This window comes from Choloepus didactylus, chromosome 22, assembly GCF_015220235.1.
Source record: "Choloepus didactylus isolate mChoDid1 chromosome 22, mChoDid1.pri, whole genome shotgun sequence".
NCBI lineage: Eukaryota > Metazoa > Chordata > Mammalia > Pilosa > Megalonychidae > Choloepus > Choloepus didactylus.
The window spans coordinates 11,946,729-11,973,844 of NC_051328.1; the positions used below are offsets into that span (position 1 = coordinate 11,946,729).

General features: G+C 41.6%; 1 protein-coding gene across 3 annotated transcripts in view; it reads left to right on the forward strand.

Moving 5' to 3' along the window:
* Positions 1-27,116, forward strand: part of NUP93 (nucleoporin 93) — a 116,003-nt gene that overhangs the window by 77,397 nt on the left and 11,490 nt on the right. For 2 of the 3 annotated variants that reach the window (XM_037815828.1, XM_037815830.1), the window contains 7 exons: positions 12,007-12,081; positions 14,501-14,590; positions 16,128-16,267; positions 23,403-23,535; positions 24,905-25,062; positions 26,158-26,323; positions 26,615-26,708. In XM_037815828.1, coding sequence (XP_037671756.1) covers positions 12,007-12,081; positions 14,501-14,590; positions 16,128-16,267; positions 23,403-23,535; positions 24,905-25,062; positions 26,158-26,323; positions 26,615-26,708 — 856 coding nt within the window. The remainder of the gene's footprint in view (positions 1-12,006; positions 12,082-14,500; positions 14,591-16,127; positions 16,268-23,402; positions 23,536-24,904; positions 25,063-26,157; positions 26,324-26,614; positions 26,709-27,116) is intronic. The other variant, XM_037815829.1, reaches the window with a different exon arrangement.

The window sequence follows — 27,116 nt, forward strand, 5'->3', positions numbered from 1 at the left end:
AATTGCAAGTCTTTGAAGCTTTCTGTATTGGGCTTCTTAGAGTAATTGTTTTAGAAAAAGAAAAAAGGATTAAAAAAAAAAAAAAAAAAAAAAAGGGCCTTCCTCAGAGATGTAATGGGTTATTGAAATGCTAAGAGACAAAGCAACCAGGGCCATTAAGGAAAGGTCCACAGGGCAGAGAGATAAGCTTTTCTTCGGGATTTGCATATGCGCCTCAGGGCCTGAGCTCGGGCCTGAGCTCTGCCCTTCCCCTTTCTATGTTCACCAGAACTCCAAAAATCCTCCGCTTTTATTTTGGAGTTTTTCTTGTTGTTTTTTTTCTCTATGCCTGTCTCCTCTCTGCTGGGCTGGCTGCTCTCAGATTCTCTGGTGTCTGGTCTCAGTCTGTCTATGGTTGGAGTTTGGATCAGTAGAATGAGTTTCCGATAAGGGCTGCCACTGCAGTTCTCCCTTCTCCTTCCCGGAGCTGACAGCCCCTCCTCCCACGGGACTGAGCCTGGCAGGGAGGGGCGCAGGTCCCCTGGCCGCAAAAACTTACAGATTTCGCTGATCTCAGCAGTTCCACGTTTTCATGAGTGTTGTATGAAGTATGCCCAAAGTCAGATTGCTCTGTGGTGTCCAGTCCACACAGTTCCTGGCTTTCTACCTACTTTCCTGGAGGAGCAACTAAAACATACAGCTCACCAGTCCGCCATCCTGCCCACCGTACTCTCTTGCCTCCACTTGGATGTCTTACAGCCGTTTCAGGCTGAACATGTCCGGAATTGAGTCTTGACAGCACGCGTACCCACACTTACACACATATTCATAGCCCTCTCTTCTCACAGTGTTCCCCTTCTTTATAAATGGCAGTCTGGTCTTTCACTTGAAAAAAACCTCACATTCACTTTTGCCCATCTCACACCAAGTCTCTCTCATATGTTGGCAAATCCAGTTCGCCCTACCCTCAAAATATACTTAGAATCCAACTACTTCTCACCACCTCCACTGTTAGTGCTCTGGTCCAAACCACATCATCTCTTGCTCTGATTATTGAACTAGCCTCTGAACTGGTTGTTTTAGTTATTATCTATTGCTGTGTCACCTTAGTGGCAGAAAACAAGCATTTATCAAATCACAGTTTCCGTGGGTCAAGAACATGGGATCCACTTAGCTGGGTAGTTCCAGTTCAAGGTCTCATGAGGCTGTAGTCACCTCAAGGCTCAAGTCAGGAAGGGTCCACATCCACATTCACCCATGGGGCTGTTGAGAAGCCTCAGGTCCTCTCTGGCTTTTGGCTGGAGACATCAGTTCCTCGCCATGTGAGCCTCTCCTTTGGGCTATTCATAACATGGTGGCTTGCTTTCCCTAGAGCAAGTGCAAGGGGTCTGAGAGGGGGAAACCACAATCTTTTTATAACTTTTATAATTTAATCTCAAAATTAATATCCCATCACTTCTTGTTTGCTAGAAGGGAGACACTAAATCTAACCTATACTCAAAGAGAGAGTGGATTACACAAGGGCTTGAATACCAGGAGGTGTGGAGGTCATTGGGGGCCATCCTAGAGTCCCTACCACTCTGGTCTCTCCCGTGTCTGCCTTTGTACCCTGCTACAGTCTCTTCTTGACACAGCAGCCAGAGTGATCCTATTAAAACACAGGTTAGATTGTGTTGCTCCTCTGCTCAAACCTTCCAGTGACACCTTTCTCACTTGGAGTGAAAGCCAGCGTCTTCACCATGACCTGTAAGTCCCTATGTGACCTGTGACCTAGTCTTGTTGCCTCCTTGAGCCCGTCTTGCACTGCTCTCCCTTTTGCTCTTGCTGCTCTGGCCTAACAGGCTCCTTACTGTTCCTTGAACAAGCCTGAAGGCTTTCTTCTACCTCCAGTCCACTGGGCTTGCTGTTACTTCTGCCTTGAATGCTCTTTCCCCAAGTATCTGCATGGCTGTCTCTGTCTCTTCCTGCTGATATTTACCGTGTGTTACCTCAGTGAGGACTTCCCCAAGCCCATTATCTGAAATCTAAGCCAATCGCTCCCCACTCAATACTTCTCATATCCCCCTTGCTCGCTTTATTTTTCGTTTTTCTTACTTCCTCCCACCTACCATAGTATGGTTTATGTCTTTATCTTGTTTATTGTCTGTCTCTCACACTAGAATGTAAACTCCACAAAGGTAATGATTTTTGTTTCTTGTGTTTACGCCTACATTTCCTGTCCCTAGGAGAATGGCTGTAACATAGTAGATGCTCAAGAAATACTTCTTGAACGAAGGATTTGGCTATAGTTAATTTCGTGCTAACTGAAGTATAGGGGTATGTTGAAGCAGCTTGATTTTAGAGTGGGTATGTTAAATAGGCTTTGTCTTAATTGCCAGTGTTTAATTGATTGGAAATACAGTAATAATACCTTAAGGATTTTTCTCCTTTTTTAGAAATTTAATTTTTTTTTAAAGAATGCACTATATTTACATGATTCAAGAATTAAAACACCATGTTCCCAAGTTGTTTAACCCTGCAGACCTTCAGTGTCTTCACTGATGAAATGGGTTTATTGGGAAGATTAGTGTTAATGTACAGCACCTGACCTATAATGGCCTTTCCTTGCTGCTGTTTTTAAAAAAAAATAGTTTCAGGTAATTTGGAGGTAGAGATTAAAAATTATATTACATTTTCAAATTGAAAAGCCAACTTGGGTTTTCAAGTAATATTACCAGTGCTTCCTTACAAGTCTTTTTCCCAGTAGCTCTGTTTCATGAATAGTGAGCATTCTTTTCCCACATCAAGATTGGAAAACTGATGCTTTGTAGACCTTCAGTCTGTTGAAGTCTGGGTCAGGGATGGGTAGCTGGGTAACTTGTACATCCTTCTGATTTAAAAACCAGTTTTTCTATTGAATTTGCCCTAAAATAAATGGATGCTAAAATCATGTGTCTTAGGAAATTGCCCATTAATGGCCCTATTCCACATTTCTTGATTAAATTGTGTCCCAGCCTAAATCAGAGTCTTTGGGAAAGGAGAACCAGTGTATAAAATTCTTGGCCAGACCTGTTTCTTTCTCTGTTTTTTGTGAAGCTGGGCAAATAACTAGAACAGCTCATGGTTTTATAAACTTCATTTTTTAAAATGGTGTTAATAGGTTGTGGTCTGTATTGGGATTTGGAAGTAATTAAAAGTTGTTAATGAGATCTTCTTTCTCAATTGCTCTTCTCTTAAAAATAGACTAGTTTATTCCATAGACTCTTCCCTGACTTCAGGAATCTTGGAAGAGAATTATAGATGCTTTTGCTATTCTCTATTTTGACATCTGGCAGGGTGAACAGCTTTGCTGTAGAAGCTGAGAAGTGGTACAAATGGTTGTCTCTTCAGGTTATCCAGAGACTTGCCATTTTCTGGAACCTTGTAGTTTTTTTTTTTTTTTTTTTAAGTTTTTTCCTGAAGTATAACATACATGTAGAAAAGTACACAAATCATAAGTATACAGCTCAGTGAATTATCACACAGAACACACCTATGTAACCAGCACCCAGGTGAAGAAACAGAACATAACTGATATCCCCTTGTGCCTCTTTCCAATTGCTACCCCTCCATCCCCCGCATACACACACACAAAGGACCCACTATCCTGACATGTAGCATCATAGATTAATCTTGCGTGTTTTTTAACTTTATGTAAATGAAGTCATTCAATACATACGCTCTTGTTTCTGGCTTCATTTCTTAACATTCTGTATATTTTTGCACATAGTTGTAGGTTATTCATTCTCCTAGCTGTACAGTATTCCATTATATGAATAACTGCAATCTGTTTTTCCATTCTAGCGTTGATGGACATTTGGATAGTTTCCAGTTCTTGGCTTTTATAAATAGTGCTGTTGTGAACATTCTTTCTGTGTGTTTGTGTGTGTGTGTGTGTGTGTGTGAACATATGTTTGCCTTTCTGTGGGGTATACCTAAGAGCAGAATTGCTGGGTCTAGGGTATGCATATGTTCAGCTTTAGTAGATACCGTCAAACAGTTTTCCGTGATGGCTGTCCAATGTACCCTCCCACCAGCAGGATGTGAGAATTCCAGTTCCATATCCTCTCCACACTTGGTATTTTCTGTCTTTTTTAATTTAGCCATTGTGGTGGGTGTATGGAACCATTTGTTTTTTACAGATTTTTCCATATTATTTCTTTCAAGATGATGTAAAGGTGATATCGCCACTTGGGCAGATACTTTCTCCACTCTCTTTACAGGAGACCACAGTGCGAAGGCCAGAAAAAGGGGGTTGGAATTCAACAGGCCTGGGTTCCTAAGCCTAGGTTTCCTCACTTTAGAATGCCTCTCTTGCAGAACTGTCAGAAGGAATGTAGATAACATATGTTTAGTGTCTAGCCCAGAGCCTGGCCTAAAATGTACACTCACCAGTATCTGTAGTAGTTGGTAGCATTGTCAGGCTACAAATGATTAAGTTGACTTTAGTCATTTTAAGACGGATCTTTCCCTTTTTAAGTGTTTCTTTTGATTTATAAGGCATCACTAGAAATGAAAAGAAAATCTTTGGTCATAAATTAAAAAATGATTAAAAGGTATGATTTGATATCTAAAATGTTCTTTTCTGGGTACCTTATCAGGAATAAGCTTGGTGTAATCCAAAGAGTCATTAGTTAGGAAGAGACTCCAGATCATTTTGCATTGATCTTACATTTGAAGGAAAATGTCCAAGTTTGTATAATTTAATATAAAAAGGGCCTCAAGACGGGTTTTTTTGTTTGTTTGTTTGTTTGTTTGTTTTTAATTTAAGCAAAAATAGGCTAGGATATGATGGTTCCTGAAACATTTTTTCCCCCAAGCCTTCCTATAACAAAACAAAGGGATTGATAATATCCATTCCTGGCAAGTTTTAATAAAAGAAGTGATACTTCAACAGCATAAAGTCAGCTTGGGAAATTAATTTCCTTAGGATATCATTGAAAAAAGAGGTTTAATTTCTAATCGAAGGTAGGCAATTTGAAGATTGTTAATAACTTCATTTGTGGTCTGAATAAAAATGATGTGCTTCGAAGCAAGAAAGAGACTCCTGGCTAAGAAACTCATGACCCAGTTCCTGTGTTGGCGAGTGTGAAGGAGGGCACCGCTGCGCTGCACTGCGTGTGCAACAGTATGTGGGATTTCAGCAGTGTTCGGAATACTTAATGTATCTTAGCCAGCTTTTAAAACACTATTTAAAGGTGAACTTAACCTCATTGTAGTCTAGTGGCTGCATTGGCCTTAGACATCTTCTATCAGTGTTCCCTTAATATATTATCTGGAAAATGACTTCACCTTGCAAGCAAGAGGCTTGCTAGGGAAGCTGAACTGTAGCTAAATAATTACAGAAAATGATGGTAACATTCTGTACCGTGGCATGTATTCATTGTATGTTGATAACTACTGACTCAATATTTCATAAATTCCTAGTCATATATCTTTTCTACATTTTAACATCTCTGAAATCAGCGTGTCTTTGATTCAATAGTGTGTCATTGTTTCATCGACAGCAGTTTTTCCTTCCCAGTTGTATGCAAAATAACACAATGTCTGAACAATAGATGCTGTACTTAGTTTGACAGAAGAGAACAAAATATGGATTGGCAGAGTTTGTGTTTGAAACCCCAGACCAGATGATTCCAAACTGCATTTTGTGACTCCCTGACACTTTCTGAGGAGTTGGGAGGGTGGCTGCTCTGCATGGAACTATTTTATAGACTGGAGTTTGAGTGGGATTTCAAGTACAGAAAGGGCTCTGCAGCTCTTTCAAAAAGAAGTTAGGAAAAATAAAACTCATCAGGCCCTTCGTTTTCTCGTCATGATGGATCACACATAGTTCACAAATGCCTCCTTCTGGCAGTGTTCAGCTGGTAGACGTATGTAGACCCCTGTGTGAAAACACCGCTGCTCTTCTCCCCCACTCAAAGGCAACTGCTGTCGACGGTGCACATCCTTGCAGGTCCCTCTCAGCTACTGATGATTACATTTATGCGTGTATGTGTATCTTAACAATGTATTTTCAATTTATCCCGTAAATGACATCATTCTATATATTAGGTTTATAATTTAGCATTAATATTTAGATTTTTTTTTCCTGCTTAATGTATTTTAGAGCTGTTTCGAGGTCTCTGTCATGTTTTAGTGGCTGTAATAGTGGGGCCAGGTATTCTTCTCACTTCATCCATGAGAAATGAGGCTCTAGAGAAGTTAAATGTTATTACCCAAGTCATTAGTTGGGTGGCATTTAGAACCCAGGTCTTCTGGTTCTGAGTTGGTTTATTTCTAGTGTCCTGGGCTTCATTGTACAGATTTTATAACCAGCTATTGTAAATTAATCACTGTAGGTCCATAAGTCAAAACATTCCACTCAAAAACTAAATTCTCTTCCTTCTGTATTACTTCTAATTCTATGCTTGTTTTGCTAGGTACATTTCTTTTCCCCTAATGAGTATGTAAACCCCTTGGAAAAAGAATTTTATTCATCCCTGGATATGCTTTGCACAAAAGTAGGTGCTTAATATAAGTTAGTAAAACTGAAAGAGAAGCCTTGCAGTCCCCTTCTGCCACTCTCCACCATGTCCTACCTGTTTCAGAATGTTCTCTGAGGATGGCTGTTTTGGGGACACTGTCTACCCTGAGAAGACCCTTCTCATATCTGTGCTCCCAAGGGCTGCTGTTTCTCCATGTATCTTCAGCCTCCTGGGTGAGCCCCTGCTTTTCTCTCTAGCTCTACCCTCCAGTCTTCACTGCGTTTCTAGTCTCTGTTTCCTGTTCTTGTTTGCTGCCCACTATGGCTCTATCAAGCCCAGGACAAGGAACCTAGAGGTAGGAGGAGTGTGGAACAGTATTCCCATGCACTCTGCTGGCAGCCACTTTCCTAGCCCTCAGGCAACTCCTGGCTTTGAAATTCCAACTGAATGTTTGCCAGGACCTCTGCTCAGGAATGTGTTGATGGATAATTGACTTTATGTGTGGTGGAATAGAGACTTGGCTAAGGGCAAATGAAGGAGAAGTACTTTTGAAAATAGGAACATTAGGCAAAATTAATTTAAATGGAAATTCAGAGGCTGAAAACCAACTACTTTTTAAATGGATAATTTTTAAAATTAGGTTTTTAGTACTGGAAAGTATTTCTCAAGGCTGTTCACGTGTGTTTGGCTGAAACCAATTATATACTAGCAGAAATTCTTTCTCCTTTCATTCCTCTATGTATCCCCTCACCCAACTAGTTTACTGGATTTGACAGGCTTGGTGTTTTGTTCTTTAAAAAACTGTGGGATCTACAGCTTTCAGATTATTAGTTCTGTTCCAGAAAGGTGGCTGTCTCATAAAATAGTCCTCAATTCATTGTTACTGGGAACACTCAGAATTAGTCCAGAAGTAGAACATACACTGGTGGTGGTGGTGGTTCCACTCAAACAAGGAATGTGTTTCCATGTAGAAAAATGAGATGAGAATTTTCAGCCAGCACAAGTAAAATATTTTAGGTCATGTTTCCATAGTGTCCATTTCTAACCATTGTTGTTAAACATAAGATTTGTTCCAATGTTCATAATGTTTTGTTTTTTTGTTTATACATCGAATAATAGCTAGCATTTATTGAGTGTTGGCTATGTGCTGAGCACTGTGCTGAGCTCTTTCTACTGACTCCTCACAATAGTGCTGTGAGATAAGTGCTACTATTCTCCACATTTAATCTTCATCACAAACCTATGTGATGGGGGTACCACAGCTAAAGAAACCGGCTCAGAAGTAATATGTTCAAGGTGACGTAGCTGGTAAGGGGTGGAGCCAGGATTTCTAGCCCCTCCTCTCTGGTCCTGTGATGGTTGTCCTCGGGAGGTTGCTCAGGCTTCCCTGGGAGGCAGCATAGGGTAGTGGCTAAGGGTGCAGAGGGTGGCGCCAGATTGTGAATTCAGACCCCAGCTCTGCCACTTCCTGTTGGAGTGACCTTGGGCAAGTTGCCTAACCTTTCTGTGTGCCTTGGTGTCTTCACCTGTAAAATGGGCATAATAAAAGTACCTACCTCACAGGATTGTTGAGACATGGAAATTAAGATACTGCTTGGCACACAGTAAGTGCCCAATAAGTGTAGCTATTGTTATATTTGTTGTAACCTGGCAGTTTTTATCAGTTCCCTGAGTGTTTCAGTTAGGAATGCTTTCAACTGTGAGTAACAGAAAACTAGTGTTTGAATGGCTAGAGTAGGGGTTTATTTTTCTTATGTAAGGTGTGGGGAGCATTGGCCTTATTTCACTTGGTCTGCAGTGCCCATCAGGCCCAAGGCCTTTCAGTCTTTGTACACCACCATCCTTAGTACATCGATTTATTTCAGGTTTGCAGGATGGCTGCTGTAGCTCTAGGCATTACATCTGCATTTAAGGCATAAAGAAGGGGAGAAGGGTAAAGGCCATGCCAGGCTCTTTTCTTCCTCTCTTATCAGCAAGAGCAGAAGCTGTCCCTAAAGCATGCTAGCAGATTTGTTCTTTCATTTCATTGACAGGACTAGGGCACATGGCCATTCTTAGCTGCTGTGGAGACTGGGGAAGTGTGTATTCAGTGGGGTGTAGAGGCCGGCTCATGAGACCCTATTGTTAAATTTTCAGGTAATTTACAATCTAGTTGGTATCACCTTAGATAGCTTAAAATTTGCCCCAGTAGGAGTATTTACATCCCAGAAACCAGTCAGCTGTGCATCAAGAGCCTGTTGGTGAACATTTGCCAGCATGCCAGTGGGAATATTTAAGTCCCTAGTGCCCTCTTCTCTGTGGAGAAGGGGCAGGGAGTGGAAGTGAAAGGTAGGGAATGGGAACGGTAGTTGGGTCAGTCAGCCAGCAGCACCTCCCAAGGTCAGTGTTCCGGTTGGCTAATGTTGCCATTATGCAAAATACCAGAAATGGATTGGCTTTTGTAAAGGGGATTTATTAAGTTACAAATTTACAGTTCTAAGGCCATAAAAGTGTCCAGACTAAGGCATCAACAGATGATACCTTCACTAAAGGATGGCTCATGGTGTCTGGAACACCTCTGTCAGCTGGGAAGGCACATGGCTGGTGTCTGCTGTTCCTTTGCTGCCAGGTTGGATTTCAAAATGGCTTTCTCCAAAATGTCTCTGGGTCTCTCTTAGCTTCTTCGTCTCCTATGCATCTAAGTGTCAGGGTCCTCTCTTAGCTTCTCCAGAGCAAACTCTGGGCTAGCATCTCCAAACCTCTCCAAACATCCCCAAGTATTAGTGTCAGTGTCAACTCTTAGCTTCTCTCCAAAATGTCCTTCTCAGCTGCTCTGAGCTCCTTCTCTTTGTGGGCTCTTTTATAGGACTCCGGTGATTAAATTAAGACCCACCCTGAATTGGGTGGGGCTCATATCTCCATGGAAATAATTTAATCAAACATTTCGCCCAGAGTTGATTGAGACACATCTCCATGGAAACACTCAATCAAAAGACTCCAACCTAATCAACACTAATATGCCTGTCCCCACAAGATTTCATTAAAGAATATGACTTTTGGGGGGGTCATAATATATCCAAACTCTTATGACATCTTTGCACTTAAAGGTTATTTTGTCCAATATTTGTATAGCTACCCCAGCTTTCTTTTGATTGCAGTTTGTATAGAATACTTTTTACATCCTTTCACTTTCAGTCTCTAGTGTTGCAGGGTCTAAGATGAATCTCTTGTGAATAGCATGTCTATGTGTCATACTTCTTAATCCACTCTCCCAGTCTGTATCTTTTAATTGGAGAGTTTAATCCAGTCACATTCAGAGTATTACTGTGAAGGGAGTTCTTGAATCAGCCATCTTTTCCTTTGGTTTTTGTTGTTTTATCTATTTTTTTCCCTTTCTCTCTTTCTTTCCTTTAATTTATGCTCACTAATACTCTTCAGTTCTATGCCCTTCTCCAGACCTTCCCTTCTTTCTTCTCAGCTGGTGGAACTCCCTTTATTATTTCTTGCTGCACAGGTCTCTTGTTAACAAATTTTCTCAGCATTTGTCTGTGAAAATTTTAAGCTCTCCCTCAATTTTGAAGGAGACCTTTGCTGGAGAAAGAATTCTTGGCTAGCAATTTTTCTCTTTCAGAGTCTTTAATATGTCATACCACTGCCTTCTCACCTCCATGGTGCCCACTGAGTAGTTGGTACTTAGTCTTATGTTGTTTCCCTTGTATGTGGTGAATTGCTTTTCTCTTTCTGCTTTCAGAACTTTCTCCTTCTCCTTAGATTTGACAATCTAATCAGTACATGTCTTGGAGTAGGTTTATTTGGATTTATTCTATTTGGAGTTCATTGGCATCTTTGATTTGCATATTTATGTCGTTTATGAGGGTTGGGAAGTTTTCCCCAACTATATCTTGAAACACTCTTCCTAGCCCTTTACCCTTCTCTTCTCCTTTTAGGACGTCAATGATTATTACATTTTTTCACTTCAAGTTATCCGTCATTTCTCAGATCCATTTCTAGTTTTTCTATTTTTTCACCATTTGTTCTTTTGTGTGTTCGCATTGTCTTCTAGTTCACCTGTTCTTTCTTCTGCCTCATCAAATCTGCTGTTGTGTGTTTCTAGTGTATTTTAAATTTGATCCACAATGTCTTTTATTTCCATAAGATCTGCTGTTTTTTTTAATTTCGTCTTTCAGATTCTTCTTTATGGTCTTCTAGAGTCTTCTTGATTTCCTTTATGTCTTTCACCACCTTATTGAAATTGTTTTGGAGACTTGTTTGTACTTCTTTAATTAATTGCTCTAAATTTTGTGTCTCTTCTGACTTTTTAATTTGTTCATTTGGCTTGTCCATATCTTCTAGATTCTTCAAATTCTTTGTGATTTTCTGTTGGCTTTGGGGCATTTGCTTGTCTTGATAAGGTTATTTTGGGAAATCCAGGATTATTGTGCATTTATATATAATTTTGGAGAGCTACAATGTGCTGGAGTGCAATATCCCTGTCCTGCCTGTAGGTGGCGCTCTCAAGTTGGTCTGTCTCGAACTTCTGTGTGTTGGGTGGAGTCTAAAACTGGGTGGGGAACCAATCAGTGCACTGTTCTCTGTGTGCACAGGGGACTGCTTGCCCTGGAGCCGTGACGTGGGCCCTGGAGCCTGATGTGGGCCCTGGGCAGTTAGGCAGGGTGTTGCTCAAGGTCATCCTGCAGATCAAACTGCCTGGCTCCCTGCGCCCACGAGGCTCAGGGGTGTGGGAGGGGCTCCTGATGCTCTGGTATGGCGTCTTCTCCTTTCCCCACCTCTCGCTGGTGCAACCCCACCCCGGAGTTCCAGGGTGGGAAGAGCAAACACCGCTTCCTGGGTTCCCTCATGGGAGCTCCTGGCTACCTGGCTTTGGAGGATCACCTCTGCAGCTAACGTCCAAGGTAGGTGCACGCAATTGCAGAGCCACTGTTTACTCCTTTGCCCAGAAGTCATCTCACCACTGCTGGCCTGAGAGGTGGACCTGGCCAAACAAACTCACACCGTCCCTCGAGTTGTTGTCTCTTGCGTTTTTGTCCACGTCCCCTCCACATACTGTGAGGGACCCTTTATGGCCAGTCACACCCGAAAACCACAGTCCCAGGTGTTCTCCAACCCCTCTCTGGTTTCTTTCATGGAGGAGTAGCCTGTTCTGCCTCACCTACTCCGCCATCTTCCCAGAAGTCTCTGTCTTGAAAAACAAGCCTGAATGAGGAGAGAACTTCAAGATAACAGGAAGTCCTAACCAAACAACTTTTTCTCTTCTATTTTTTTTCCCCTTCTGCTTTCTTCTCAATTCTAGCCATTTCTTTGCCTATTTTGGGTTATAAAAGTCCATACCACTATTCTCACTCTGAAATGGTCTTGGAAAGTGTTTTTTTTTCCTCCCCTCCAGTTCCTTGTTGGTGAATCTTCAGTAAACTCACTATCTCACCAAAGCAAAGAAATGTGTTTCTCTGTTTGATGCAGGATCAGGCAGGCCTGACTATTTAGGACTGTGCTTTCTGACTGTAACACTGTTCTTAATCAATTCTGAATGTCTCTTAATTGGCAGCCAAGTTACGTCAGTGATGTGGGACCCCCAGGACGAAGCTCCCTGGATAGTATCGAGATGGCCTACGCCCGGCAGGTGAGTGTCCTGTCAGGAAGATTTAGTCTAGGAACAACCTTTGCAAGCCCTCTGGGGAGCAAAAGGGAACGAAGACTTCACGTGAAAGTCAAGCCCTGAAAGCAAGCTGGCTTTGGGTTCAGAGGACTGTTTAATATTTTACCATATAGGTCCCTGGAGAGTTCTAGCAAATCAGGTAATAGAATCCTTCTATTTTGATTTGGGGAAATCGAGATCTGCCCTCTAAACTGACCAAGGCCTCTCATTCTGTATTTGGCAACAGCCCCATGTGCCCTAAAGCCTCAAGTGACTACATTGCTTAGCAAATGGAGTTCTGTATTAACTGCATTCCTTGGGAACTAACTGACTTGGGGGTATTACCAGAAATCCTTCTTTCACACCTTGTTGTTGAGAGACATTTTCTAAGTTCTCTTCTCCCTTGGTAAGCACAGTGTATTCAGCGTTAACTTAATATCACTATTGTCTCAGAGAAACTCTTGATATTTGGGGGTTAATGGTTCTGGTTGTGTATCATGCCTACACAGAAGTTTGGGTGTGGATTACTCTGAGATAAGTGCAGGGTCTCTATTGGACCGAAACTGCCCTGAGGACTCCACATACCTCGGATAGACTCTCTGAATGAAGCAGTGTTGGCTGACTGTGTTTTATTGTAATCTGCCACTTACCCCCCACAAAGTGTCCAGAAGGGAGAATATTTCTGTTTCTTATATTGAGAATGGTGGGTTTCCATCCCTTTAAGATTGTCCTGAACCAGCAGTAGATAAAGAACATCTGCTCAGCCATTACCAAACCCCATGATCCTTTGAGGGGAGCACCTTGGTACCACTTGTGGCCTTCAGCGTTATCCCTCTCCTTTCCTCCCTCCAACCTAGAGTTGTGGGGTAGTTGGAGGCAAAAACAGATAGCAGCTGTGGAGATGAGCAGGGGCAGTTTCTCACTGTTACACTCTGTGCCTTTTAACAGAAGTCTTTCTCTTCAGCTGCCAGTTAATTAGCAAATGGAGTTCTACATTAACTGAATTTCCTGCTGGGTTGATGGTATTATCAGAAATCCCTTTGACCCCTTGTTGTTGAGAGAAATTTTCCAAATGCTTTTCTGAGGGCTCTTTCCTTCAGCGTACCAGTGCTACTTCAACTCCAGACAGCTGAAGCCAGCCTCATCAGCTTCTCTGCAGACAAGCCCCCTCCTTCCAACTCCCTCGTGCCCTACCACTGGGCCTTTGTTCATTTCTTTCTGCTCCAGTTGTTAGATCTCTTTCTTCCTTACTTCCCCTCCATATCTACGTCCTTTAAATTTCACCTTCATTATATGTCTGACTCCTTCCATTGCCACCGTCACCACCCAGAGTTCAGGCCTAATGAAATTATAAGCTCCTTAGAAGAGAAATGATGTATCTTATACATCTGTAAAGACTAAAACTTCGTAAAACTAACGTTTTATAACACTAGGACACCATAATGTCATGTGTCAGTTTACATGGCTGTCTTCTTAAACCCTTGAGCGTGAATCTTTATATCCTCTATTGAACACCATTCCTAGCAAAGGGAAGGCCCCTAATAAATGCTCGTTGAGTGAATAAACTAAACACCACCTTATAGTTTAAAAACCATTTTATTTGATCTTTGTAACAGTTCTGGAAGTTACATGATACTGTCTCCCATTTAAAGTAGAGGAAACTAAGGTTTGCCTTTTTCAGTACTTGGTGGAGCAAGGACTTCAAATACAAAGTGAAATCTTCCACAAGAGTGGAAGTATTAGTTATTAACATCATTATTTTAGTTCCTTTAAAATAAAGTCCAAAGGAATAGTGGTTTTGTCGTATACTAATCTCTTCATAGTTTCTTTTTATTGAAAAAATTTTACCTAAAGATCAAGGATTCTTTACAAATTTACAGCAACTGCTGTTCTAACACATGTGGAGGGCTGTGACCTGATACTCTGTACTCTGTCTGTGAGCCCTGGACCAGGGGCTGTTCGGTCCTTTTTTTCCAGAAAGGTTTCCAGACTTTCCTGGGTTGTTGGGGAGCAGCAGTAGGAGTCCTTCCATTGTCCCAACTTCCCCTTTGGTTCTCGCTCGCTGGGAGTAAGGGTTGCTGGACAGGGAAGCGGCAGAGTTGCCAGGGCCCTCCTTCCCCAGGAACAGCCTGTGCCCATTTTTCAGGTAGTAGGGAAGGCCAGGGTATCAGTTAGCTCTGGTGTGGTGCTGCTGCCCACAGATCAGTCACAGAGCTGGAGAGTGGGCCTGGAGGCATTGCTCTCCAGGCAGTGCAGGTAACTTGGCCACTCTGAGCCAGTAAAATAGGGTGAAGCTTCTGCTGACAAGGTGACAGAAGCTGGCCTCTGAAATGCCTTATGAGGTTTAAAAAAGAAAAAGTGAAAACAGAAATTGTGCCACTCACTTTGCTTTTCATCATTCCAGATATATATCTATAACGAGAAGATCGTAAATGGGCACCTGCAGCCTAACCTTGTGGACCTCTGTGCTGCGGCTGTAGAGCTGGATGATAAGGTGCTGCCCAGGAGCCAAACCCAAGTAGCAGCGTGGGGCCCAGTGTTCAGATGGGATTAGTAGTTTGCTCACGTGGCTGAAATGAGCTGAAGAGACTCCATTCTGTGAAAGAAAATGTTAACTCTTCAGAGTTTCATTTTAAACCATTTGGGGTTAGTTTTTTGGTGAGGCGCTCTGTCTTTGATGACTCTTCAAAAGGCCCAATCAGATCAACTAATGGTCACAAGCATTCTCCTCAAGTCGTATTTGTTCTGCAGTCCTGTCAGCTCTGACCACCGCTTACCCATTTCCTTTCCTTAGACACAGACTAAACGGGTCTAGTAATGAGAGCTGAATCGTAAAGGGATGTGGTTTTCATGCTGGTGAGCCCCTTCGAATGCTGCTCGTTCCTTTCTTCTCTGACCTGCCTCCCTCCTCCCCATCTTTTTCCCCCCTCCCTCAACTCCTGTTCCTGGCTGGTTTTCTCCCCATAGAGATAAAAATTTAAAGAGTGGGTGAATGGGTGGGTGAGTTAGTGGGTGGCTGGGAGGAAAGGAAAAAGGAGGGAAGGATATTACAGAGCCAAGCCCCCATACATGGATTTTTTTGTCTTTTCAAAAATGAATCTAGCTATATTTATTTATCTATTTAGTTAGTTTAAATAGTAAAATATAAGGCAATGTAAACAGGTCTAAAGAAGAAACTGAGAATTCACCAGTCATCTCGCCAACTAGAAAGAATCACACTTTGCTGGATATTCTACAGTTTTAATTTTTGAGAGAGACAATGAAAACATGATTTCCTCTATTCCTTTGGAAAATATGTAAACCTGCTTTTTTGCAGTTGATGCTATCTTCCAAGTATTCTTAACTGTAGACTGTTACCAAGGATTTGAGGAACACATTTAAAGAGACATTTACAGCTAGGAGGATTCTGGGGAGAGGAGTACCAGCTGTGTGGTGGTGGCGCAAAGGAAGGAATGCCTGCTCCTTTCCTGGGAGGCGTCTTTTGGAGGAAGAGAGTGGGAAGGAAAATGGGAGGCTGTAACACTCAGAAAATGGGGTAAGAGCAGCAGCCCGAGAGTCTCTGGGAGGACAAAACCTGTATTATTTGGGTTAAACTCTTATTTTAAGCCTTAAGAGACTCAAATGACCTTGTAAGGACTGAAATGCAGCTACTTGAGTTTAAGCTCCTAGAGCTTTGGATGATTACAAATGTATTCACTCTCTTGTAAGGCATAACCCCCTGAGATTCAGTGTTCTTGTTACTTTTATGTGGTCTTAATTATATAGGTGGTTATGTCAGACCTGGAATAGTAATTGATCTGAAAACCAACCCAGGGGCTGGGGTGGGGGTGGCGCTCGTTGGCCAATGGAACTCTGGTGACAGGCAAGGGCAGAGGGGCCTCGTCCACACCGAGCTTATGCCTGCGGGTCTTAGAAGACAGTACACTCGCCCCCTCCTCATCCTGCCTGCCTTTGAGATCAGAGTGCCTTGAAGAACCAAGCAGTTTCTCTAGCCCTGCAGCATTGTTACATGCCATCTCATTTATGTGCAGAACATCTCTGACATGTGGACCATGGTAAAACAAATGACAGATGTGTTGTTGACACCAACAACTGACGCCCTGAAGAGCCGCAGCAGCATGGAGGTGTGCATGGAGTTTGTGAGGCAGGCCCTGGCGTACCTTGAGCAGCGGTAAGGAAGCAACAGCACAGGGGGACTGGCTTACAAACCCTTGCAAGTCAACCGTTTGTCACATCTAAGTCAGTCCTTGGACTAAGTGCTTTGTAGCTGGTATAATTTAAACAAGAGGTGCAAACAGTCTAGCAGAATTATTTCTGCAGTGGTATAAAATCACACTTATGAAATCATGGTAAGGGGGAGCGCTAGTGGACTTCTCTTTTTCTCTCTCCATTCTCTGTCCCTCAATATGGAGACGTGATTATTAGGCCATAATGCCTTTGGTCAGACTCCTGTGTCCTAATGTGCTTCAGCCATTTCTCCCTAGACCATTTTGTTTTCTCTTAATTTTTAACTTTTCTAACTAACCCCAGCAATTTTACTACCTTAAAGCCATAGGAAAGCGCCTTCACCCTGTATTTTCCTTCTGGCAGTACTCAGTTAATCCCTTCGAGTCTGCATCCTTCCTAGCTGCTAATTGTGATTTGTGCCTGGGCTTCTTTGCCAACCCCTCACTAATCAGAGTTGGTCATTGAGGGGTTTATAGCTGTGCCCTTGTATCCTGACTATTGTCCCCTTCGTTAGTAGGGCCTGTGCCATTCATGCCTCCCTGTGGCCACTCCTTCCAGCTCTGAATTAGCCAGCAGGGGTTGTCATGAGTGTGCAACAGACCCTCTTTATTTCAGAGACAGGGTATTGGGCCTCTCCCTGCTGGCTCAAGAAGAGAAAGCCAAGTTGAATATACTAAGGGCTAAATTGCAGCCCTTTGCCACTGAGTTTCTGCAGCTGCCAGTGGCTTTATAGCATGGTTGCCCTTTGTCAACAAAATAATGCTTCATTAGGAAGTTGTAAGATTTCCTTGTTTGTAACTGAGGCAATTCAGACTCAGTACAGCAGAGAATAGGTTTTTATACCAAATTTTGCATTAATTATACAGTAGCTACATGAGAGGAACACATCAGGCATATTAAACTCACTAGACTCCATTCCTTTATTAAGAAAGATCTGAAACACCAAGTGTTCTTGTTTTTTTTTGTTGTTGTTGTTGTTCTTTTTGTTTGTTTGTTGGATGGTTGGTTGGCTGGTTTTTTTTAATGCTTTTAGTATAGGCACAAAAGGGTCTATAAAATATTTTATTAGGCTTTGGCTAAATTTTTGTCATGTAAGTTTGGAGTGTATTGATCTCTAGCCATAAAGAACCTCATGTATGGAGTATGGTTTATTTGCTACAAGTCAATTTATTTTACAGTATGTAAGAACCTTCAGGATTTAAAAAAAAAAAAATGAATATAGGTATATGACTGCTCCTGACTGCTTTTTCCTTGGTAAACCAAATCCTTAACATTGGTGCTTAACTTCACCAGAGGTACCAGGCTGTTGTATTCCTTGGCATGATAGCTCCGGTAAAACTTCCCATTTTTTACTTTAGTATTTTTAAAATTCTCTCTCTCATTAATTCTTTTTTTTTTTTTTACATTTTATTTTGAAATAAATTCAAAGTTATAGGAACAGTTGCAAAAACAATACAAACCCCATACACAGAACTCCAGCATTCCCTGACCCCCCCCATACCCTGATCCACTAACTTTAACATGTTGTTACACCGCTATTTCTTTCCATCCCTCCTTCCCTCTCTCTCTCTCTCCCTATCTGTCATCCATCATCTATTGCTCTGTCTTCTAAACATATGAGAGCTAGCTGCACACATCCTTGAACAAACACTATATATACAATTCCCATGAATAAGAACATTCTTTTATGGAATCCCATTAAGCACAGCTAAGAAGTACAAGAGATTCAACAATGATACAAAGCTTTCATTCTATATTTCCTTTTCCTTATGTCTCAGCTGTGTCCCTTTGAGCCTCCTGTCCTCCATCCTCATATCCCATCCAGGGTCATCCTTGGCATTCAGTTGTCATCTATTTAGACTGTCTTTTTTTTTTTATTTTTTTTTCTCAATTGTGGAAACATATATACAGCCTAAATCTTCCCATTCCACCCCCTTCCTAGCATTCCATTAGTGGGATTAATCACATTTAGAATGTTGTAATGCTATCACCTTCCCACCATCCATTACTAGAAATTTCCCTTCACCTCAAACAGCAACCCTACACTCATTTCTTAACTCCCCTTTGCTTCTTCCCCCATTTCTCTTAACCCATACTCTACTTTTCATCTCTATGGTCATATTCTCTGATAATTTCTTTGTGTTTACTGTGGGGCTTAAAATTAACCTCTTAAATCCATAACAGTCTTGTTTTTCTTTGATGCCAACTTAATTTCAATAGGTCACATAAACTATGTACCTATACTCCTCCATTCCCCCACCTTTATATAGTTCTTTCAAAAATGACATATTTTACATTGAGTTCAAAACCACTGATTTGTCATTAGAGTTTGTGTATTTATATCATGTAGGAAGTAAATAGTGGAGTTACAATTCAAAAATTATTGACTTCTATTTGTATTCCATTGTGGTCAGAGATAGTGCTTTGAGTATGTTCAATTGTTTGTTGTTGTTGTTGTTTTTAATTTATTGAGGCTTGTTTTATGTCCCAGCATATGGTCCATTCTGGAGAAAGATCTGTAATCACTAGAGAAAAATGAGTGTCCTGGTGCTTTGGAATGTAATGTTCTATATATGTCTGTTAAAATTCTCTATATATCTCTCTCTCCTTTCTTTGTTTCTCTGTCGGTAGGGCTCACTTTAGTATCTGAAGTAGGGCAGGTCTTTTATTGGCAAAATCTCTCAGCATTTGTTTGTCTGTGAAAAAACTTAAGCTCTCCCTCAAATTTGAAGGAGAGTTTTGCTGGATAAAGTATTCTTGGTTGGAAATTCTTCTCTCTCAGAGTTTTAAATATGTCATGCCACTGCCTTCTCGCCTGCATGGTGGCCACTGAGTAGTCACTACTTAGTCTTATGTTGTTTCCTTTGTATGTGGTGAATTGCTTTTCTCTTGCTGCTTTCAGAACTTGTTCCTTCTCTTCAGTATTTGAGAGTCTGATCAGAATATGTCTTGGAGTGGGTTTATTTGGGTTTATTCTATTTGGAGTTCTCTGGGCATTTATGCTTTGTGTAGTTATATTGTGGTTTGGGAAGTTTTCCCCAACAATTTCTTTGAATACTCTTTCTAGACCTTTACCCTTCTCTTCCCCTTCTGGGACTCCAACGAGTCTTAAATTTGGACGTTTTATTTTATCTGTTGTATCCCTGAGATCCTTTTTTATTTTTTCGATTTTTTTCTCCATTCTTTCTTTTGTTCTTTCATTTTCTGTTCTGTGGACCTCTAGGACACTGAGTCATTGTTCAACTTCCTCTAATCTTGTATTATGAGTATCCAGAGTCTTTTTAATTTGGCCAACAGTTTCTTTTATTTCCATAAGATCTTCTATTTTTTTATTTAATCTTGCAATTTCTTCTTTATGCTCTTCTAGGGTCTTCTTTGTGTCCCTTTTATCCTGTTCCATGGTCTTCTTCATGTCCTTTATATCCTGTGCCATGTTTTCATTCCTCGATTGTGATTGTTTGATTAATTGTGCCAAATACTTTGTCTCTTCTGATATTTTGAGTTGGGTGTTTGGGATCGGGTTCTCCATATCGTCTGTTTTTATCATATGCATTAAGATTTTCTGTTGTTTTTGGCATTTGCTTTGCTTGATAGGGTTCTTTCAAGTTGTTAAAAAAAATACCAATCTAATTTTTCAGAAATACAAGTTGGTGGTGTTCACTTTCTCCAGCTAACCAGCAGATGGTGTCTGTGAGTCACCTATGCCCCTCAAGTCAGTTCTCCCCAACTCTGTCTCTGTGGTGTGTGGGGAAATGATTTTTGTGGGGTTCAGTTGGTGAACTCAGTTTGGGTTTGTTGTTGGAGCTGTCCGCCCTGAACGTGGTGCGTGTGTCTGGGTGGTCAGGGAGGCAGGGCCGCTTTAATATTCAAACCTCCCAGGTGTTCCCGGAGATTCAAGGCTGTTGTAAGAGTCTAAGCCTTCATTTCAGTTTTGCCCCAGACCCTCTTCTGTCACTGATCCACAAACCACTGGCATTGACGTAGCGTCCCTGGGTTTTCCGAGCGGCCCCCCTTCTCAGCTGATCTTCCAGGACCTCTGCTGAGGGAAGGCTGTGCTACATCACTAGTGCGCGTCATCCCTCAAAGGAAGCCCTGGGCCGCTGGGCCATGCAGGGGCGCTCTCTGCCTGATGAAAAGATTGGCCTATAATTCTTGACTGGTGTAAGTTCTGAATGAAAGGCAGGTAGTAGAGCTGGGACCCACCCCTTTCCTCTTAGAAAAGATAGATGCCCTAGGGGGAGGTTATTAGCATTTCAATGGTCTCTCCCTGCCTGTGCCACACCCCTGTCTGGGTCACAGAACTGGGAACTGAGAATGGCCGAGGCTTTCTCCACTGAGTCGAAAAAGGAACAGAGCTAGTCCGAGGCAACCCTCTGGCTCTCCAAGGTCAGTCATCACCCAAAGCCTCTGTCTACTTGTTGGGGATTCGTACCTCTTAGTGAGCAGTTCACACTCGCTAATTAAAACACCAGTTGGGGCTCAGCTGAGCTATATTCGCTCTCTGGCACCACGAGGCTTTGCAGATCAGGCTGTGGGGGAGGGGTCTCCCAATTTGGATCTGCAGTTCTTACTTACAGATTTTATGCTGTGATCTTGGGTATTCCTCCCAATTCAGGTTGGTGTATGATGAGTGGACAGTCATGTCTGTCCCCCTGCAGTTATTCCGGATTATTTACCAGTTGTTTCTGGTTTTTTTTAGTTGTTTCAGGGGGACTACTTAGCTTCCACTTCTCTCTATGCCACCATGTTAGATCCTCCTCTCCATTAATTCTTTTAGCAGCATTTCTTGGAACTATTTGGGAATTTCCTGCCCACAGCTATTTTAACCTTCCTTTTCATTCTGGTTTCTCCGATGACATCCTTTTTAAAGATTCATTAACCCCTTTTGGTAAAGGAGATATTTTAGAATAATCATACTCCATTTCAGAGTATTTTTGCTGATGCTAATCCACTGAGAGTATACATATAATATTTCAAATGATGTGATGCACCAGCTGGCAAAGTAGACCCATTCTCAAATTACTTGTCATGTATCAGGCTGAAAGTGTAGAGAAAATGTAGAGTTCCCTGCCACTTTCCAAGATTTGAAGTAGGATATATATTTCTTAGTCCTTAGGGAATTTAGGCTTCTTCTTCATCCTACGCCCTTACCAGGACCTGAGATGTCTTAATTCAAATTGGGAAAGACTGCAGCAGAAATCTATTTGTCCTGGCCGTGACAGGACTCTTCTGTCATCTCTTATGCAACTTTTGCTTTTAAATACTTCTAGTGATGGAAAACTCATTATGTTTGTTAAATTACATTTTGTTTATTTTTCATAATAAAAATAATATGTTACATGGTTAAAATAGGAAACTTTGAGTTGTGTATTTGTTACTACAATTAAAAGTTTAAAACGGTGATATATGCTTATTATAGAAATTTTGGAAGATGTAAATGGGTGGGTCCTCTATACGTCCAATGACTCCTATTAACTTGTTATATTTCCTTTTTTCTTGTTTTGATGTAGGCATATTTTGTTTGATTTTATTCTTTACAGTTATGATTCAAATGTGTATAATGTATGGTTTTATATACTTTGTTTTTAATTCTTTGTCAATATCATTTTTCAATATTTCATAAAATTCTGTTGCTAGTCAATTTTTTGTAATTGACATTTACTGTCAGTTTTTTTTCTCTCTCTAATATTATACTTAACCAGTGTTAAACATCTTTGTGTATATGGAGCACCTGACTTTTTGAGGCAATCCATTTTGTTTTGGACAAGAAACATGTTTAGAATGTTTTTATTATATTAACACCGTATTTGGATATCTGTAACTTCAATCATTTTGATCTAAGTATGGAAGCACTTTAAACCACTGGAGGAGTTTAAGAAACTTGCCAGCTAATAAATGATGGAGTTTCATCAATTTGCAACCACCTGTGTAATAATTGATTCAGCAGAGATCATCAATGGAAACTAAAACCATTGGGTGAAAAGAATATTACATACGATTTCCAAGTATTACCCACAGATAACTTATTAGTCATAAAGGGGAAAGAAAGTTACTTTTACAATGGAGAAATCTGGCGGGCAGCACTTTTTAACCAAGTGATCAAACCTAGTGTTACCAGTAATGGGGCAAGATGACATTACCTCCCTCCTAATGTGATAGAGTGGGAAGTATCAGTGTCACCTGAGTGGATTCTTGGTTTAAAAAAAAGTTGACCCTGAATCAAACCATTTATCCAGATTGTGGGACATGCTACCACACAGCTGGCCTGGATTCTTCCAAAAATGTCAATATTATCAAAGACAAAAATGGTAGTAGACTTATCCCAGGATAAGGGAAACTAAAGTGGTATGACAACTAAGTGTCATGCATTTACTTGATGAGATCCTGGATTTAAAAAAAAAAAAGTCTAAAGAACATTATTAGAGAATTTTGAATATGGATTACATTTTAGATAAATATTATATTGATGTTAAATTTTTTGGTGTCATAATGGTATTGAGAGTATATAGGAGAATGTCTTAGTTCTTTGGAAATGCATGATGAAAGAAATACTTACAGGTGACGTAGCACCTGATTTCTATAACAGATTTTCAGATGGTCCAGGACACACACATATTTATATGGACAGAGAACGAGAACACACATAAAAATGCTAACAATTGGTGAATCTAAGTAAAGTGTATATGGGCATTCACTGAACTATTCTTTTAACTTTTTGTAAGTTTGAAATTTTTCAAAATAAAAAGTTTATAAAGCATCCACTAGAACATTAGATGACTGTACCCTAGAGCGATGATTATTCTGCACACAACCCCTTAATGCATTTGACGTCCACACTTGTATTCCTCCAAGGATTCTTTTGAGTATATGTTGTGTTAAAAACTTTCTACCAGTGATCTCCTGCCTTTGAAAACATAATGTCGTTTGCTTCATTAAGGATGTATCATTTCCTCTTCTATGTTAGGTTTGAAGTTCAGTTCCTGCCCTGTGCAGTTCACAGTCTAGTGTTATGGATATAGACACAGATGTGGGTGATGTATGTCTTCAACTTCCCGTTTTTTCCCTTTGAATTTTTCCAGTTATAAGAATTACACTCTTGTGACTGTCTTTGGAAATTTGCATCAGGCCCAGCTGGGCGGAGTGCCCGGAACTTACCAGTTGGTTCGAAGTTTCCTGAATATTAAACTTCCAGCTCCTTTGCCTGGACTTCAGGTACTGGCAGTTTTCTCTCTGTGGTCAGTTACTGTCTTTCTCTCAGACAGGCATTTTCTGTTCAGATGAGGTTATGTGTGGAGACTGCTATGGAGAAGAGACCACAGGAGTGAGGATAGAAGCTGGGAGGCCTCTTATGAGGCTAGCAGTGTAAGCGTGTGGGTGAATGATGGTGGTGGCTCAGCCCACAGCGGAGGGAGGAGCAGGGGGAAGAGGGGAGAGGAGAGATGTTTTCACTAGTGCTGACAGGACTTGCTGAAGAACTTGGGTGTTGGTGTAAGGGGCAGAGTCAGAGATGACTTCTGAGATTGTTGGTACAAATGGCTGGAAGAACCGAGTTGGATCTGGTTTCTAGGATGTGGCCCCTCTTCTCAGCTCACAGTCCAGTTTGGGGAATTATCTTATAAAGTTAGTTATCATACAGCATACAAAGTGCTAGACTCGAGTTTTATAGCAAGGAGGCTGGCTCCACAATGGAGGTGAAGACTAGAGGTTCAGCAGCCTGAGGTCTTCGAAAAGGGTATTCCGTGAGTAGGGAACCACATGAACAAATGGGTGTGTAATGGGGCTTGGCAAGCATGGGTGGCAAAGGCCTTGAGTGCCAGACTAAGCACTGTGGGCTTAAACAGCTCTAAGGGGTATAAGTGGGAAAGTGACATAATCAGATCTAGGTTTTTGACACAGTCCTTCAGTGGTGGGGGAAAGGTGGGAGGGCCAAGAAAGGAGGTCTGTGGGTCACCGCTCTGGAGAAGTTGGGGAAAAGCAGAAAGAAGAGGGTTACCACAGGTCTGCTATGCAGACAGTTTACAAAGCTGGATTTAGGATCAGCTGTAGTACTCAGGAGAGCGTGAACAGAGCTGCCTTCTGGGATCCCTGGTGCCTAGAACAGTGTCTGACACAAAGGTGCTGGATAAGTGAACAAACGATGAACAGATAAATGGAAATGCCAGTCACCATTTAGCTAATCATTAGTAGTTAGAGTTTCATAAACTCAAGTGTGATAATGATAGTCTCCTATTGGTCAGTGAATGTCTTTAGCCATTACTTGTGGGGGTTGCAGGAGTGAAGACCCATAGGTTATCATAGAACATGTCACTCCACTGCAGCCACTGGGATTCCAAGGAGAAATCATTAGATTGGCTTTGAATCAAGTGGGGTAGCATGGCACTTTAGAGGAAAAGCTCTAGAGCCAAACTGCCACTTCCTGTATCTCAGTTTCCTCACTTGTAAAACTGGGAGGGAGGAGGCTGTTATTGTACTTGATTGTACTGTGAGGATTAAGTGATTTAATCCTGAGTATTGGGCGCATAAGAAAGCCATCAGTTAGCATTTCTTTGTCTGCTCATTTTGAACATCTTTACTCTTTTAGGATGGAGAGGTGGAAGGCCATCCTGTGTGGGCACTAATTTATTACTGCATGCGCTGTGGAGACCTGCAGGCTGCATCACAGGTGGTTAATCGAGCCCAGCATCAGCTGGGAGAGTTTAAAACCTGGTTCCAGGAGTACATGAACAGCAAGGATAGAAGGTACAGTGAGTGAGGTGATGTTCCCAGAAGAAGCCATACACAGTCAACAAGGTGGCCTAAGATGACATTGTTCTTATTTCCCTGTACATAGCTCAAAATAATTTTCTGCCTGGAAAAAAATGAGGTTTAGAAAGCAAGTAGAACTATCTTGGGAATAACAATCGAAACACTAAAAGAGAGTCCCATTCTGACAGATATCTAAACCTGAATGCATCTGTGCTTGGGGATTTTTCTGTTCCAGTGAGGGAGCCTAATTTGATTTATTCTACCAATCCATGGCACATCAAGGATGCTTTATAGAATTTGTTGTATTACACTTTACTTGTTAACACTCAGTGCTTCTCGGGTCTACCTAATGTCAAAATATGTCATCATGCACTTCGTAGCTCAGAGGCTGGAATTAGAAGTTATTAATCTTGAAATATAATCACTGAATTAATTCACTAAGTTTTTTTTTTTTTTTAGCTCTCTTGTATTGAGGAACTGCTCAGCATTCATTTTCTCTGGGTCTTGTTGATGTAATTAGACTTAAGTTCATATTAGAATCCAGTTTATATATATGTGGAGTTATATATGTAAAGTGGTGGTTACCCTAGTTACACCCCTGAAAAACTAGGGCTACTTTTCTTGGCAGCCTTAATAATGCCCTGTCAAGAGATTGTCTTAAAGCACAAGCCCCATTCTTGTTCACATTAGAGTATAAAGTAGGGTAATATCTTTGAGTGCAAGTAGTTTACTTGGGAAGCGATCCCATATGGGTAAGGGAGTGAGGAGCCGAGAGGGGCCTGAAGACAGTTGAGAGAAGGACTCACTCCCGGCAATCACTGGTTGAGGGCTGCTGGGGCCTGGGTGGAGTATTATTTCCCCAGTGTTTCTGACCTGCTCCAGCAGGCAGAGCAGGCCTCAGTGACCAGAGAAAGTCGGCAGGTGAAGAGTCACAGGTGCAGGTATGAAGGGCTATGGGTGGAAACAGCATCTGTTACTCTTGATGATGAAGGAAGGCTTCCTAACTCTGCTTGGGACCTGGGGTGCTTTCAGATGCCTTTGAAGGTCTTCAGTGAGTGCCTGTGTCTCTCTCTCCCCTCGTGTCTTTAGATTGTCCCCAGCTGTGGAAAACAAGCTCCGGCTGCATTACCGCCGGGCCCTCAGGAACAACACGGACCCCTACAAGCGGGCCGTATACTGTATCATTGGCAGATGTGACGTCACTGACAACCAGAGTGAAGTGGCTGACAAGACCGAGGACTACCTGTGGCTGAAGGCAGGCGCTGCTTCCCTTGCCCACACAGGGCTTTAGTCCTCTTCCCTCTGCTCATGCTTGCACACAGCTTTTAGCTGCTTAATGCATGAATCCAATACGTTGATCAGGGCCAGTGGATTTCCCGTCTCTTGGCCCCATTTTTTACTGTGTGATTCCCAGCCAATAACCACAGCCATTAGTGCAGCCTCCAGCTCACAGCACCAAGCCTGGCTGCTGAGCAGCTACAACGTCTGCATGCCCTGGCTTGGGAAGTCGTTTGTACCAATGCATATGTTTCTCTTGGGGATTTAGTTGAATCAAGTGTGTTTCGATGATGATGGCACCAGCTCCCCACAGGACAGGCTCACTCTCTCACAGTTCCAGAAGCAGTTGTTGGAAGACTATGGTAAGGTATCCTGAATGTAATTACCTTCTCTTCTCTTTTCCACCTAAGGGAGCTACTTGGTTTTACTCTGGAAAAAACCTTCATTTCTGAATGTAGTCTCTCCTTCAAAAACCCCTATGGCTCTTAAAAACAGAATAAAAAGATTATTTCAAATTAGAGTAGAGGCCATGTGGCCTAAAGAAATGTATATGACTTATACAGTCATATACACTAAACTGTTTTCTCTAATTCTTGCCCTGCCCTGATAAATACTTGCTTGGGGAGAGATGTAGAGAGGACTTGGCTGTTGCTTCCTAGTAGATCTTGACAATGACTATTTCTTTTATGATATATATATATATCTTGTAAGACAATGACTATATCAAATTAGGGATAAATAATTCTTTCTTTCTTTTTTTTAACCTCCCT